The sequence below is a fragment of the Pteronotus mesoamericanus genome, unplaced genomic scaffold (assembly GCF_021234165.1).
Source record: "Pteronotus mesoamericanus isolate MK-2021 breed Mesoamerican mustached bat unplaced genomic scaffold, CSHL_Meso_final contig_78, whole genome shotgun sequence".
In the NCBI taxonomy this organism is placed as follows: Eukaryota; Metazoa; Chordata; class Mammalia; order Chiroptera; family Mormoopidae; genus Pteronotus; species Pteronotus mesoamericanus.
The window spans coordinates 10,208,304-10,221,155 of record NW_026555258.1 but is presented as its reverse complement, the minus strand read 5'-3'; the positions used below and the strand labels follow the sequence as shown (position 1 = coordinate 10,221,155).

Below are 12,852 nucleotides of genomic sequence, written 5' to 3'. Positions count from 1 at the left end.
TAAAAGGCATCCAAATAGGAAAGGAGGAAGTAAAGCTATCGTTGTTTGCAGATGACATGATAGTGTACATAGAGAACCCTGTAGACTCTACCAAAAAACTCCTCAACCTAATAAGTGAACTTGGCAAAACAGTAGGATACAAAGTCAACATTCAGAAATCAAAGGCATTTTTGTACACCAGCAATGCAATAGAACAAATAATTGTTCTTTATTTCAATTAGTGTATCCTTCATCTGATAGGATCCTTTTTATGCTGTTGAAGTACCTTCTGAGTTCCTTGAGCTTCCTTATAACCAGTGTTTTGGACGCTTCATTTGATAGATTATCTATCTCCATTGTGTTTAGTTCTCTTTCTGGAGTATTGTTCTGTTGTCTCATTTTGCCCATATTTCTTTGTCTCCTCATTTTGACAGCCTCCCTGTGTTTGTTTCTATGTATTAGGTAGAGCTTCTTTGACTCTTTTTCTTGGCAGCGTGGCCTAATGTAGTAGGTGCCCTACAGTGTCAAGTGGCTTGTCCTCCATTATTACTGAAGTTGAGTACTCAAGGTGTGCCCACCATGTGGGCTGAGAACTCCTTCCTCTTATAGTTGAGTCTTGATAGTTGTGACCACTGGTTATGAAACACTTCCTTTCAACCTGGCCTGTAACTGTCCACTGGGTGCACAGGCTCTGGGATTTCTCAGGTGGCACAGGCCAAGTTCAGCCACCACCTGTGTTCTGTCTGGGGCCTGTGGGCATAAGCTATAAAGTGATCTGCAGGTGGTTGCTGGTGGTGCAGGTCCTAGGGCCACTTAGCAAGATGTAAGGGCGTTGGGATCATCTGTTGTTTTTTTAAGCAAATTTAGGAAGGTCTAAAGTGATCCTACCTAAGCCATTTATATGGGAAAGCCACTATTAATGGCTTGGTGGAATAGGGCATAGATTTAGTAGTTGCCAGGGCTGGGCAAAACATGAGAACCAGTTAGATGGAGTCTAAGATATGGTACCACCACACTGTGGCTTTGTATGGGAGAGGGCTCAAAAAAGGAACAATGGCTGCATCCTGCATTTCTGTCCAGGAGGAAGCTGACCCCAGTTCGCACCTTGATGCCAGATGCTTCAGTTCCTCCCACTATGCCACTGGTGCCCTTAAACTGCTGCCCTAATGCTGGAGCCCAAAGGAACTGAGTTTGAGTAAGACTATGTGCAGTGTGAGGCCCTTTAGGAGGAAAGGCCTGAGAATCCCAGTTTTTCTGCCAACCCAACTGCCACTCATTTGTACAGTCAGAAGTCAAGGGGACTTATCTTCCTGGCACTGGACCCCTGGGCTAGGTGATCTGGTGTTGGGTTGGGATCACTCACTCCTGAGGTGTCACTCCCAATTTTTATCCACCACATGTGGGTGTGGGACCAGCACATGCTGCATCTTTACTTCTCTGTGTCTCTGCATCTCCACCCCTCGTTCCCATCTGGATGAATGTGGTTTCATTAATTACTTAGTTTTCTGATTTCCATACAGCTTGATTTTGTGACAGTTCTGAATTCATAGTTGTTCTGTAACCTAGTTGTAATTTTGCTGTGGTTGTGTGGGGAGGCCAGCAGTGTTTACCTATGCCTCCATCGTGACCACAAGTCCTCTGATCATGTGGTATTTATTCTTCATTTTGTTTATGTGGTGAATCACATTTATTGATTTGCAGATGTTGTATCAACCTTGCATACCCAGAATAAATCCAACTTGATCATGGTGTATGGTCTTTTTGAGGTATTGCTGTATTCAGTTTGCTAATATTTTGTGAAGGATTTTAGCATTAATATTTATGAGGGATATTGACTTATAATTTTCTTTTTTGTAGTGTGGGCCTCATAAAATGAGTTTGGATCCTCCTCTTTAATTTTTTGGATTAGTTTGAGAAGGAGAGCTATCAGTTCTTAGAATTTTTGGTGAAAGTTACCTGCAAGACTATCCAGTGCAGGACTTTTGTTTGTTGGGAGTGTTTTGATTACTGCTTGAATTTCATTAGGTGTAATCTGTCTATTCAGATTCTTTTATTCTTCCAGATTTAGTTTTGGAAAATTGTATGTTTCTAGAAATTTATCCATTTCATACAGGTTGTCCAATTTATTGGTATATAGTTGTTCATGATATTTTCATACAATCTGTTGTATTTTTTGGTGTCGGTTGTTATTTCTCCATTTTGATTTCTGACTTTATTTGGGTACTCTTTTTTTCTTTCTTGATGTGTCTGGTTAAAGGTCTGTCAATCTTGTTTATCTTTTTAAGAACCAGTGTTTGGATTAGTTGACCTTTTATATCATATTTTAGACTCTTATTTCATTTATTTCTGCTCTTATATTTTATTATTTCCTTCCTCCTACTCACTTTGGTCATTGTTTGTTGTTCTTTCTCAAGTTCCTTTAAGTGTAAAGTTAGATTGTTTATTTGAGCTTTTTCTTGTCTTGAGACAGGCCTGTAATGCTATGAATTTCCCTCTTAGAGTTGCTTTCCCTATTTCCCACAGATTTGAAATTGATGTGATTTAGTTTTCATTTGTTTCAAGGTATCTTTTGATTTCTTCTCTGATTTCATTGTTGACCCATTCATTCTTTAATAACATATTATTTAGGTTACATGTCTTTGTGTATTTTTTGGTTTTCTTCTTGTGATTGACTTCCAGTTTCACAGCATTGTGGTCAGAGATGTTTGATATGAATTCAATCTTCTTAAACTTATTGAGACTTATTTTGTATCTGAAAATGTGGTCTATCCTAGAAAATGTTCTATGTGCACTTGAAAAGTATGTACAAAGTCTATCCAGAAAAAGCTGAGCCATTGTTAATATAATGAGAACAGTTTGTATGACATCAGTATCACCTGCCTGTGCACTGGAATGTACATGCATGAGCAATGATGACTTCACTGTATTTAGTCAGTGGGGGAAGTAGACACCATTGAGTGAGCATGTGTACTGTGTGCCTTTCGCATTCAAAATGACTGAGCAAGCAGAGAAACAATTCTGCATTAAATTATACATTAAGCTTGAACATTACTCTGTGCAAGCTATTTGGATGATTCAGAAGGCCGCAGTTATGGGCAACTGGTGGTTGGCAGCTTCATCACTACAATGTGCCCACTCATGCATCACATCTCATGCAGTTTTTTTCAGAAACATCAACTCACTCAGGTGACTCAGCACCTCTGCAGCCCAGATTTGGTGCCCTGTGATTTTTGTTTTTTTTCCAAAACTAAAATCACCTTTGAGAGGGAACAGGTTTCAGACAATGGATGAGAATCAGGAAAATATGATGGGGCAGCTGATGGCAACTTGGAGAACTGTGTGAGGTCTCAAGGTGCGTACTTTGAAGGGGACTGAGGCATCATTGTCCTATATGCAATGTTTCTTGTATCTTTTATCTTTTTCAATAAATTTCTCATATTACATGGCTGGATACATTCTGGACAGACCTCAGATATTCTGCTGCTTTGGGGTGAAATGATGTGAAATATAAATTAAATCCATTTAATCTAGTGTGATGTTTAAGGATACTGTCTCCTTGTTGATTTTCTGTCTGGAAAGTCTATGTATTGAAGTCACTGGAGTGTTAAAAACCCAAACTATGACAGTAATTCTGTCAATCTTTCCCTTTATGTCCATCAAGAATTGCTTTAGGTGCTCCTATACTGAGTGCATATCCTCATATTGGACTGTGCCCTTTATCATTATCTAGTGCCTTTCTTTATGTCTTACTAAGGCCTTGGTTTTAAAGTCTATTTTGTCAGATATAAGTACTGCAACCCCAGTTTGTTTTCTTTCCATTTCCACAAAATATTGTTCTGTATCCCTTTACTTTTAGCCTGTATGTGTATTTCATTTTGAGGTGGGTCTCCTGGAAACAGCATACATATGGGTCTTGTTTTCTTATCCTTTCAGCTACTCTATGTATTTTGATTGGAGCATTTAAGCCATTTACATTTAAAGTGATTATTGATAGATACGAATTTATTGCCCTTTTGTTTTTTAACTATTTTTGTTTTTTTCTTTTCTTCTTCTTCTTTTTTTTTTTTTTTTTTTTTACTCTTTCATCATTCTGGTTTATTTTTTTAACAACCATATTGGAAAAATGATTAATTTCCATTTTTACACCCTGTGATCTCTCTACATAGTTTTAATAGTAGCATCAAGAAACAGTTTTTGTGCATAATGATCTGATTATATTATTTGATTATATTGACTTGATAATTTAACTGAACATTTTTTCTGTTTTATTGAGAAATTAATGACATACATCACTGTATAAGTTCAAGGTATACTACATGATTGTTTGACTTACATATATTGTGAAATAATCACCACAATAGGTTTAGTTAACATCATACATCATCTCATATAGATACAAAAAAAGTAAAAAAAAAAAATTCCTTTTGTGATGAGTACTCTTAATAGCCTTCCTACATATTATAGCAACGGTAACTATAGTCACCATGTACATTACATTTCTAGTACTTTTTTTTTTTTCCAGTTAAGATATTTTTTTTTAATTAATTTATTTACTTTTTAAATACATTTGTCTCTGCCTTCCCCCCACCTCTTTCCCTTGCCCCCTCCCACCTTCCCTCCCTCAGCTCTTCCCCTTTGGTTTTGTCCATGAGTCCTTGCTATATGTTCCTTGACTTCCCCTTCCCTTCCCTTTCCCTGCCCCTCCCCTTCCCTCTTGTCTCTGTTGATTTCTTTTCCTTTCAGTGTTGCTGGTCATATTTTCCTTGCTTCTTTGCATTGTTGGTTAGGTTCCGCTTATAGGTGAGATCATATGGTATTTGTCTTTCGCCCCCTGGCTTATTTCGCTTAGCATGATGCTCTCCAGTTCCATCCATGCTGTCGCAAAGTTTAGTACTTCTTTTTTTCTTTCTGCTGCGTAGTATTCCATTGTGTATATGTACCATAATTTTTTGATCCAGTCATCTACTGATGGGCATTTAGGTTGCTTCCAACACTTGGCTATTGTAACTTTCATTTAATGTTTTTCTCCTCCCACGGGAAGAAATGGGTGTATTCTCTTCCCAATGAAAAAATGACAAGGAAATCTATCTATGAAACCAGGTCCCACTGCACAGTATCTCCATGGTGTCCAATCTTTTGGCGTCGCTGGGGCCCACTGGAAGAAATAGTTTTCTTGGGCCACACATTAAATACTCAAACACTAACAAAACTGAGGAGCAAAAAAAAGATTTTAAGTAAATTTACAATTTGTGTTGGGCCACATTTATAGCCACCCTGGGCCGCACGTGGCCTGCGGGTCACAGGACTGACGGCCCTGGATGTGGAATTCTGTGATCCACTGCACTGCTCCTGATAATAAGTGTAAGAAATAAAAATTCCCTGTCTTTTCTGCTTCCCAGACATGGAGTGAACACTGACAGTTGGCTGAAACGAAGGTACGTGAAACCACTCGCAAACTAAAGGGCTGCAGGAATATGAGTGGCGACCAATATCTGAGCAGAAGGACTCCCTCAAATCCTGAAATGACATTTCTTAAGACTCTGGATTTTTTGTCTAATTAGAGAGAGGGAGAAACAGGAGGATCAGAGCAGAGATTCCAATAAGTTTAAGAAACAGGAGAGAATTGTGACCATAGCAGTTACTAATGTTGTAGTCATGATAGTTCTCATTCCTTCTGAGTATGTATATAATTAAGTTTGAATAACACCTACTTCCTAGGACTATGGAAAACTTAATGAGGTAATAATGCAAAAATGTATTTGTTTGACATAGTGTTCATTAAATGCGAATTACTATAAATGTGAAGATCAGTACTGGGAAATAGCGATGGTCAAGCAGGTAACTGAATTCTAATAGACACTTCCATCCTTCAGTGTCCCCAGTTCTCAATGCCAGACCTCAGATCTCAGCAGTCTTCCTGCCTATGGAAACTCACTTCTGAGCCCATTCAAAGCACCAGATACAGATGGAGATGAGAGAATTGAAGTGAGGTTTATTTCTTGGCAAAAAGATGACCAGGCACTAAGACACATACCACCAGGGAGGGGGTTTACCCCAAAGACAGCTATGAGCTCAGAAACTCCCCTTGAGAGGGTGAGAGCTCGAACAAGTTAATGCAAACTGAGCTTCGTGCTGACCATCTCATAATGCCATTTGATTAAATTCTTGCATTTGATCTTGGCTTTATTTGTACAGTTAGCCAATCATAAAAACAATGACTAAAATGTTGTGTTTATTTTATACAGGATGTTCCTAGATATTGATGTGTCTTGAACTAGAGTCCTCTTATTAACTCTTCGAATGTGTGATACTGCTATCTTCACATTACAGCTGCACAACATGAGGCCAGGAGAGACTCTATTGCCCAAGTCATCCATCTAGAAAACAGTGGGGCCGGACTCCACAGCACAGAGAGTCTGGCTGCAGATGCTTACCTTTCGTCAGTCCTCTGTCAGTGTTCCCGGAGGGTCAGGGAGCTAAGGGAAGAGGTCCTGTGTATCCCATCTATTCGTGCATCTCCAATTAGTAGCATAGTGCCAGGAACCTGGTTGATTAAAAAAATAAGAAGAATGAATTTGCTCTGGTTTCACTTGAAAGAAATCATGCTGGGCACTGAGGGTGTGTTGCTGGCTTTGGCAGCACTAACTGATGATTAAATTCAAGGTGTTATTCTTTTTTGCAGGAGAAAGTAAGAGACCCTACTGTGGTGGCCATAATCACACTATGAAAGTCTCTGACATTTTTCACCATCCTTTCACCCTCAGCAGACAGAGGAAGACCAAGAGGAGGGACAACCAGAGTGGCATGTCCGAGTTCCTCCTCCTGGGGCTCCCCGTCCCGCCAGGGCGGCAGGGCGCGTTCTCCACCCTGTTCCTGGGCATGTACCTGACCACGGTGCTGGGCAACCCGCTCATCCTCCTGCTCATCAGGCTGGACTCCCGCCTGCACACGCCCATGTACTTCTTCCTCAGCCACCTGGCCCTCACTGATGTCTGTTTCTCATCTGTCACTGTCCCCAAGATGCTGATGAACATGAATGCTTGGGGTCAATCCATCCCCTATGTGAGGTGTGTAACACAGATGTATTTCTGCATATTTTTTGGTTGTATTGATAACCTTCTTCTTGGCATGATGGCATATGACTGGTACAGGGCAATCTGTCACCCTCTACACTACACCACCATCATGCCAGAAAAAAATGTATATTTCACTATTGGCTGTGTCCTGGTTTTTTTCATGTAGCAGTGCAATGTCCCACACTCTCAGCCTGGCCAGGCTGTCCTTCTGCGCTGATAACACTATCCCTCATTTCTTTTGTGATCTTGTGGCTCTGCTCAAATTGTCCTGCTCTTACACTTCCCTCAATAGGCTGGTCATCCTCACTGTGGGAGCTCTGGGTATCATCATACCACTGTCTGGCATCCTGGTCTCTGATGTCCACATTGGGGTGTCCATCCTGAGGGTCTCCTCTGCCAAAGGGATGTTCAAAGCCTTGTCCACCAGCGGTTCCCACCTCTCTGTGGTATGTTTATTCTATGGGACTATTATGGTTCTGTACCTTTTCCCATCATCAAACAACTCCAATGACAAAGACACAATTGCTTCAGTGATGTGCAAGGTGGTCACCCCCATGCTGAACCCTTTCATCTGGGGAGTCTTTTCAGGAGGGAAATCCTTTTCTCCAAGTGAAAATCGCCTCACCTTCTCAGTTCTTAGTTCACCAAATGGCATGTCAGAGGTTCCTCCTTGGAAAACTACGCAGAGGACCGTCCTTGCTGTTGACACCCACCCATCTCAGCTCCAGTTCCGACCACTTGCTTTGCGTGTTATTCCTGTGTGCTCTCCATGAACCCAGCAGCTTCATTCCAACTTCCAGGCACAGACACACCAATGGTGGTTTTTGAACCAAGTTCTTTTTAGTTTTATTTTTCTTCTTTTTATGTGTCCTTAAGCCTTGGGATCTGCCACATACAATAGCACGGTTATCTCATTTGTCTTTGAAGCACTAAACTTAAGTCAGGAGTAGAAATTATCATCCTCAACAATTACAGTATTTTCTTATTTTAGTGAATAGAACAAAACAAAATCTTGCTTTGATATGTGTTTATTCTTTAAGGTCAAAGAATTTTTTACTTCAAATGTATTTGTTATTTCAATTTGTTAGGCATTTTTATGAGCTGTCTCCTCTCATTCTTGAAGTTTCTGATGCTTGTGTTGAATAATATTGAACATGTCAAATGTGATGTGGTTTGGAAATGGCATTTTTGTAGTGTTTATGTGGCCCTCTTCCATAAGTTCGTATCAATATTTGTGAAACTGAGTGGTGTAGATAATTAGAACACTTAAAATGGTTGTAATAAGAATTAATGATAATCCATATTTCAACAGTCAGCTCCTTTAGTTTCACTCACAATTTTTCAAACATGTTTTTCTAGGACTAGGAATCTCAATTTAACTCCAAAGTTTAAGGTAAGGAAATCGAGACTGTTGGCTTACTGAACGGAGCAGCAGACCAACTAAATGCTTTTAATGCTTTCCTATAATCTAAATGCAATACAAAACTCCGGTGCAGCTGAGGCTGAGATCATTTATATTAAATGATTAAGAGCAATACACGTAACTGAATCAAGATGCATGTCCTGAAAATAAACATCTACACCTACACTGGGAATTGCTATAGTTAATTGATGTAACCAAGGAGAAAAATTCTGCCAAAATTTTGCAACATAGTTGAAAGGACTTCATAGCCTTGGGAACCCTTTAGATAAGGAAATGAGGACCAAACTTGAGGGGAGGGGACAGGGGATAATGGGGGAAAGAAGGGGAAAGGGCAATCAAAGGAACACAAATAGAGGACTCATGGACACAGACAATGTGGAGGGATTGACTGGGAGTTTGGGGGATGGGGTAGGGGTGAGCAATGGCAAAAAAGGTGGGACAACTGTAACTGAACAACAGTAATAATAAAAGAATCATCCCTTGATGAAGCAATGGAATAGGGCAGGTGGAATTCCGATCTCCCATCCTTTAGTTGGTGGCTGGGTGGGAAAAGCTTACTCTTCCAAAGGAATCTGCTCTGAAAACTGAAGATGGAGGAAAACAATCTTTCCATGTTAAATTCTGCTGTGAAATAAATATATTTGTGTGGGAAGTTTTCCCCGGTGTGAAGTTGTGTTAATTAAGATAATGAGAAGGTAGTCTCAATGGAAATGTCACTACCATCGGAGGAGGACTCCTGTTTCTTTCTTATTTCTTCATTTTCATTTATAGTTTTATTGGGGTATAACTTACATACAGCTTTAAAATGTTCACCTTAGTATGTTTTATATATACATGTGAAACCATCACCACAACGAAGACAATGAACATATCCTCAAAAATCACCCTAAACAATCTCCTCATATGTTTTTGTAATCCTGTCCTCCTTCCCCTCATTTCTGATATTAGTATTTTCTGTCTTTTTTTTCTATGATCAGTCTGGTTTATCAATTTCATAATTTTTCTGAAAGAACCAATGTTTGGTTCTATTGTTATTATATATTGCTTTTCTGTTTTCTATTTCATTGATTTCTGTTTTTCTCTTTAATATTTCCTACTATATTACTATATTTGCTTACTTTGAATTTAATTTGCTCTTCTTTTTCTAGTTTCTTCAGATAAAATCTTAGGTGACTAACAGGAGACCTTTATTGTTTTCTGTTACAGGCATTTAGTGGTATAAATATCCCTTTAAGCACTTCTATTGCTTTATCTCACAATTTTTTATATATTCTGTTCTCATTTTCCATCAGTTAAAAGCGTTTCTAAGCTTCCTTGGATTTTTTTCCTCTTGGCTTACAGTTTATGTAGCAGATAATTTAGTTTCTAAATATTTGGGGATTTCCCCCCATGTTCTTTATTAATTCCTAAATTAATTACATTTTGGTCAGAAAGCATACTTTGTATGATTTGAACCCTTTAAAACTAAGTAAAACTTGTTTAGTGGCCCAGCATATGGTTCACCTTGGTAAATGTTACACACATACTTAAAAAATGTGTATTCTGCTATTGTTGGGGAGAACATTCTATAAATGTCAATTAGGACAAGTTGGTTGATACTGTGTTTTTTTGTATTATTACTAATTCTTCTCTACTTGTCTTTTTGATTTTTGAGAGGAGTGTTGATATTTCCTATTATACTTGTAGATTTGTCTATTTCTCCTAAAGTTCTATCAGAATGTGCTTCTCTTTTTCCCCCCAAACCTGTCATTAGATGCTTATATATCTAGAATTTTTGACCTCTTGACAGACTTACTGCTTTATCATCATGAAATGATGTTCTTTTTTCCCTGGCAATAGCCTGTGCTCTCAAGTCTAATTTGTTGAATATTAACATTGCTGCTCCACGTTCTTTTTTATTTGTGTTTGCACGATGTACATTTTTAAAATGATTTTATTTATTTTTATGGAGAGGGGAAGGGAAGGAGGAAGAGAGGGAGAGAAACTTCAATGTGTGAGAGAAACATCGATTGGCTGCCTCTCACACTCCAAGTGGGGACCTGGTCCACAACCCAGACATGTGCCCTGACCAGGAATCGAAGCAATGACCTTTCAGTTAGTGGATGACACCCAACCCACTCAGCTACACCAGTCAGGGCTGCATGATATATATTATTTTATCCTTTAACTTTTAATTTATGGGCCATAGTATTTGGGTCTTGCTCTTTAATCCAGTTTGAGCATCTCTGCCCTTTGATTTGTTTTCTTAAATAACTCACATTTAATGTGATTATTGAGAGGATTTGGTTTGATTCTACCATTTGATATTTGTTTTCTATTTGTCTCATTTGTCTTTTCATACATTTTCCTCTTTATCTCTGCCTTACTTTGGATTAATTGAGGCATCTTTTATTTCATTTTAACTCCACTGTTGATTGATTAGCTGGGGATAGTTTTGTGGTTGTTTTGGAGCTTATAGCAAACATTTTTACTCCATCAGAGTGTAATTCAAGAAATACTACACCACTTCTAACACAAGCAACTTAACAATTTCCACTCTCCCAAACTTTGTGTTATTGTCCTCATTCATTTTACTATTACACTTTTATAAACTCCACTATAGATTTATTCTTTTAGATTTAAACAGTTGGTTATAGTTTAATGTGACTTAAAATTAAGAGCATTTGTTTTATATTTATCCACATGTTTACTATTTCTGATCTGCTTCACCCAGCTTTCAATTTAATGTCATTTTCTTCTATCAAAGCCTTTCATTAAATGTTTTCTGGTGATGAATATTCTCAGCTCTTTTACATCTGAAAGTCTTTATTTCTCCTTTCTTCATCTCTTAGTACTCTAAGAGATGTTGCTTCATTGTCTTTAGGCTTGAATACTTTACAATGAGAAATATGCTGTCAGTCTTATATTTCTTTAATATATATACCTTTTCCTGAGTCTGCTCTCAAGGTTTTCTTTTTATCACTGGCTTACCCACTTTATTGAGGTATGATCAACTACAAAAAGCTGTACATATTTAATGTGTATAACTTGTTAAGTTTAAAGATAAGTATATACCTGTCAGATCATCACTACAATATATTCCATAAACATATCCACCCTCAATGAATTATCAGCAAACCAAATTCCACAACACCTTAAAAGGATTATATACCATGATCAGCTGGGATTTATTCCAGGGATGCAAGGATGGTTCAACACATGCAAATCACCCAGTGTGATATACCACGTTAACAAAATGAAAGATAAAACCACACAATCATCTTGATTAATGCAGAAAAGGCACTTTACAAAATTCTAACATCACTAATCACTAGGGAAATACAAATCAACACTACAATGAGATGCCACTTCACACTTGTTAAGATTATTATTATTGAAAAAAAATAGGAAACAACAAAGGGCAATGATGAAGTTATAACACCTGTACTCGGCTGTTGGGAATGTAAAATGGTACTATGGAAAATATTAAAGGTGAAAGTAACCCATGTATCCATTGACAGATGAATGAATGAACAAAATGTTGTATATGTATATAAAAATGGAATACATTATTTAGCCTTATAAAGGAATATAATTGTGATACATGCTAAAACATGGATGAACCTTGCAGATGCAATGCTAAGTAAAAAAAGCCAGACCCAAAAGGGAAAATATTGTATGTTGCCACTTATATGAAATGCCTACAAGAGTCAAGTGCATAGAGAAAGAAATTAGAATGGTTACCGGGACCTGAGGGAGTGGGGAATGAGTAGTTATTGTTTAATGGGTACAAAGTTTCAGTATAGGGTGATGACAAAGTGGTGAAGATGGATGGTGGTGATGGTCGCACAACAATGTGAGTACTTAAAATCACCAAACTGTACACTTAAAAATCATTCAAATGATAAATTTCATGTTATGCATATTTTACCACAATACAATAATAAGGGATGAAGAAAAATATACCATGCCAACACTAATCAAAAAAAAGTTGTAGTAGCCATTTTAATGTCAGGCAAAGCTGATTTCAGAACAGAAAAACTTATCAGGGATAAAGAGGACTAAAATTACAAAATGATAGAGAGGTTGATTCATCAAGAAGACATAACAATCACTAATGCATAGGTACCTACAACAGAGTGTCAAAATCTGATAGAATGGCAAGGAGAAATAGACAAATACACTATTATACAGTGGGCAATTTCAACACCCCTCTATTAGTAAGTGACAGACCCAGCAGACAGAAAATCAGTTAAGCGTGTAGTTGAACTGAACAGCATGATCAATCAACTGGATCTAACTGACATTTTTAAAACACTTCATCCAGCAATAGTAGAATACACATTTTTCTCAAGCTCACGTGGAATATTCACCAATATACCCCACATTCTAAGT

General features: G+C 38.0%; 1 protein-coding gene across 1 annotated transcript; it reads left to right on the top strand.

The window, feature by feature from the left end:
• Positions 1-6,702: 6,702 nt before the first annotated feature.
• On the top strand, positions 6,703-7,828 carry LOC129079484 (olfactory receptor 1J4-like). The gene is given in 2 exon segments (XM_054584732.1): positions 6,703-7,173; positions 7,175-7,828. Coding segments are annotated over 2 exon segments (1,125 nt in total).
• Positions 7,829-12,852: the final 5,024 nt, after the last annotated feature.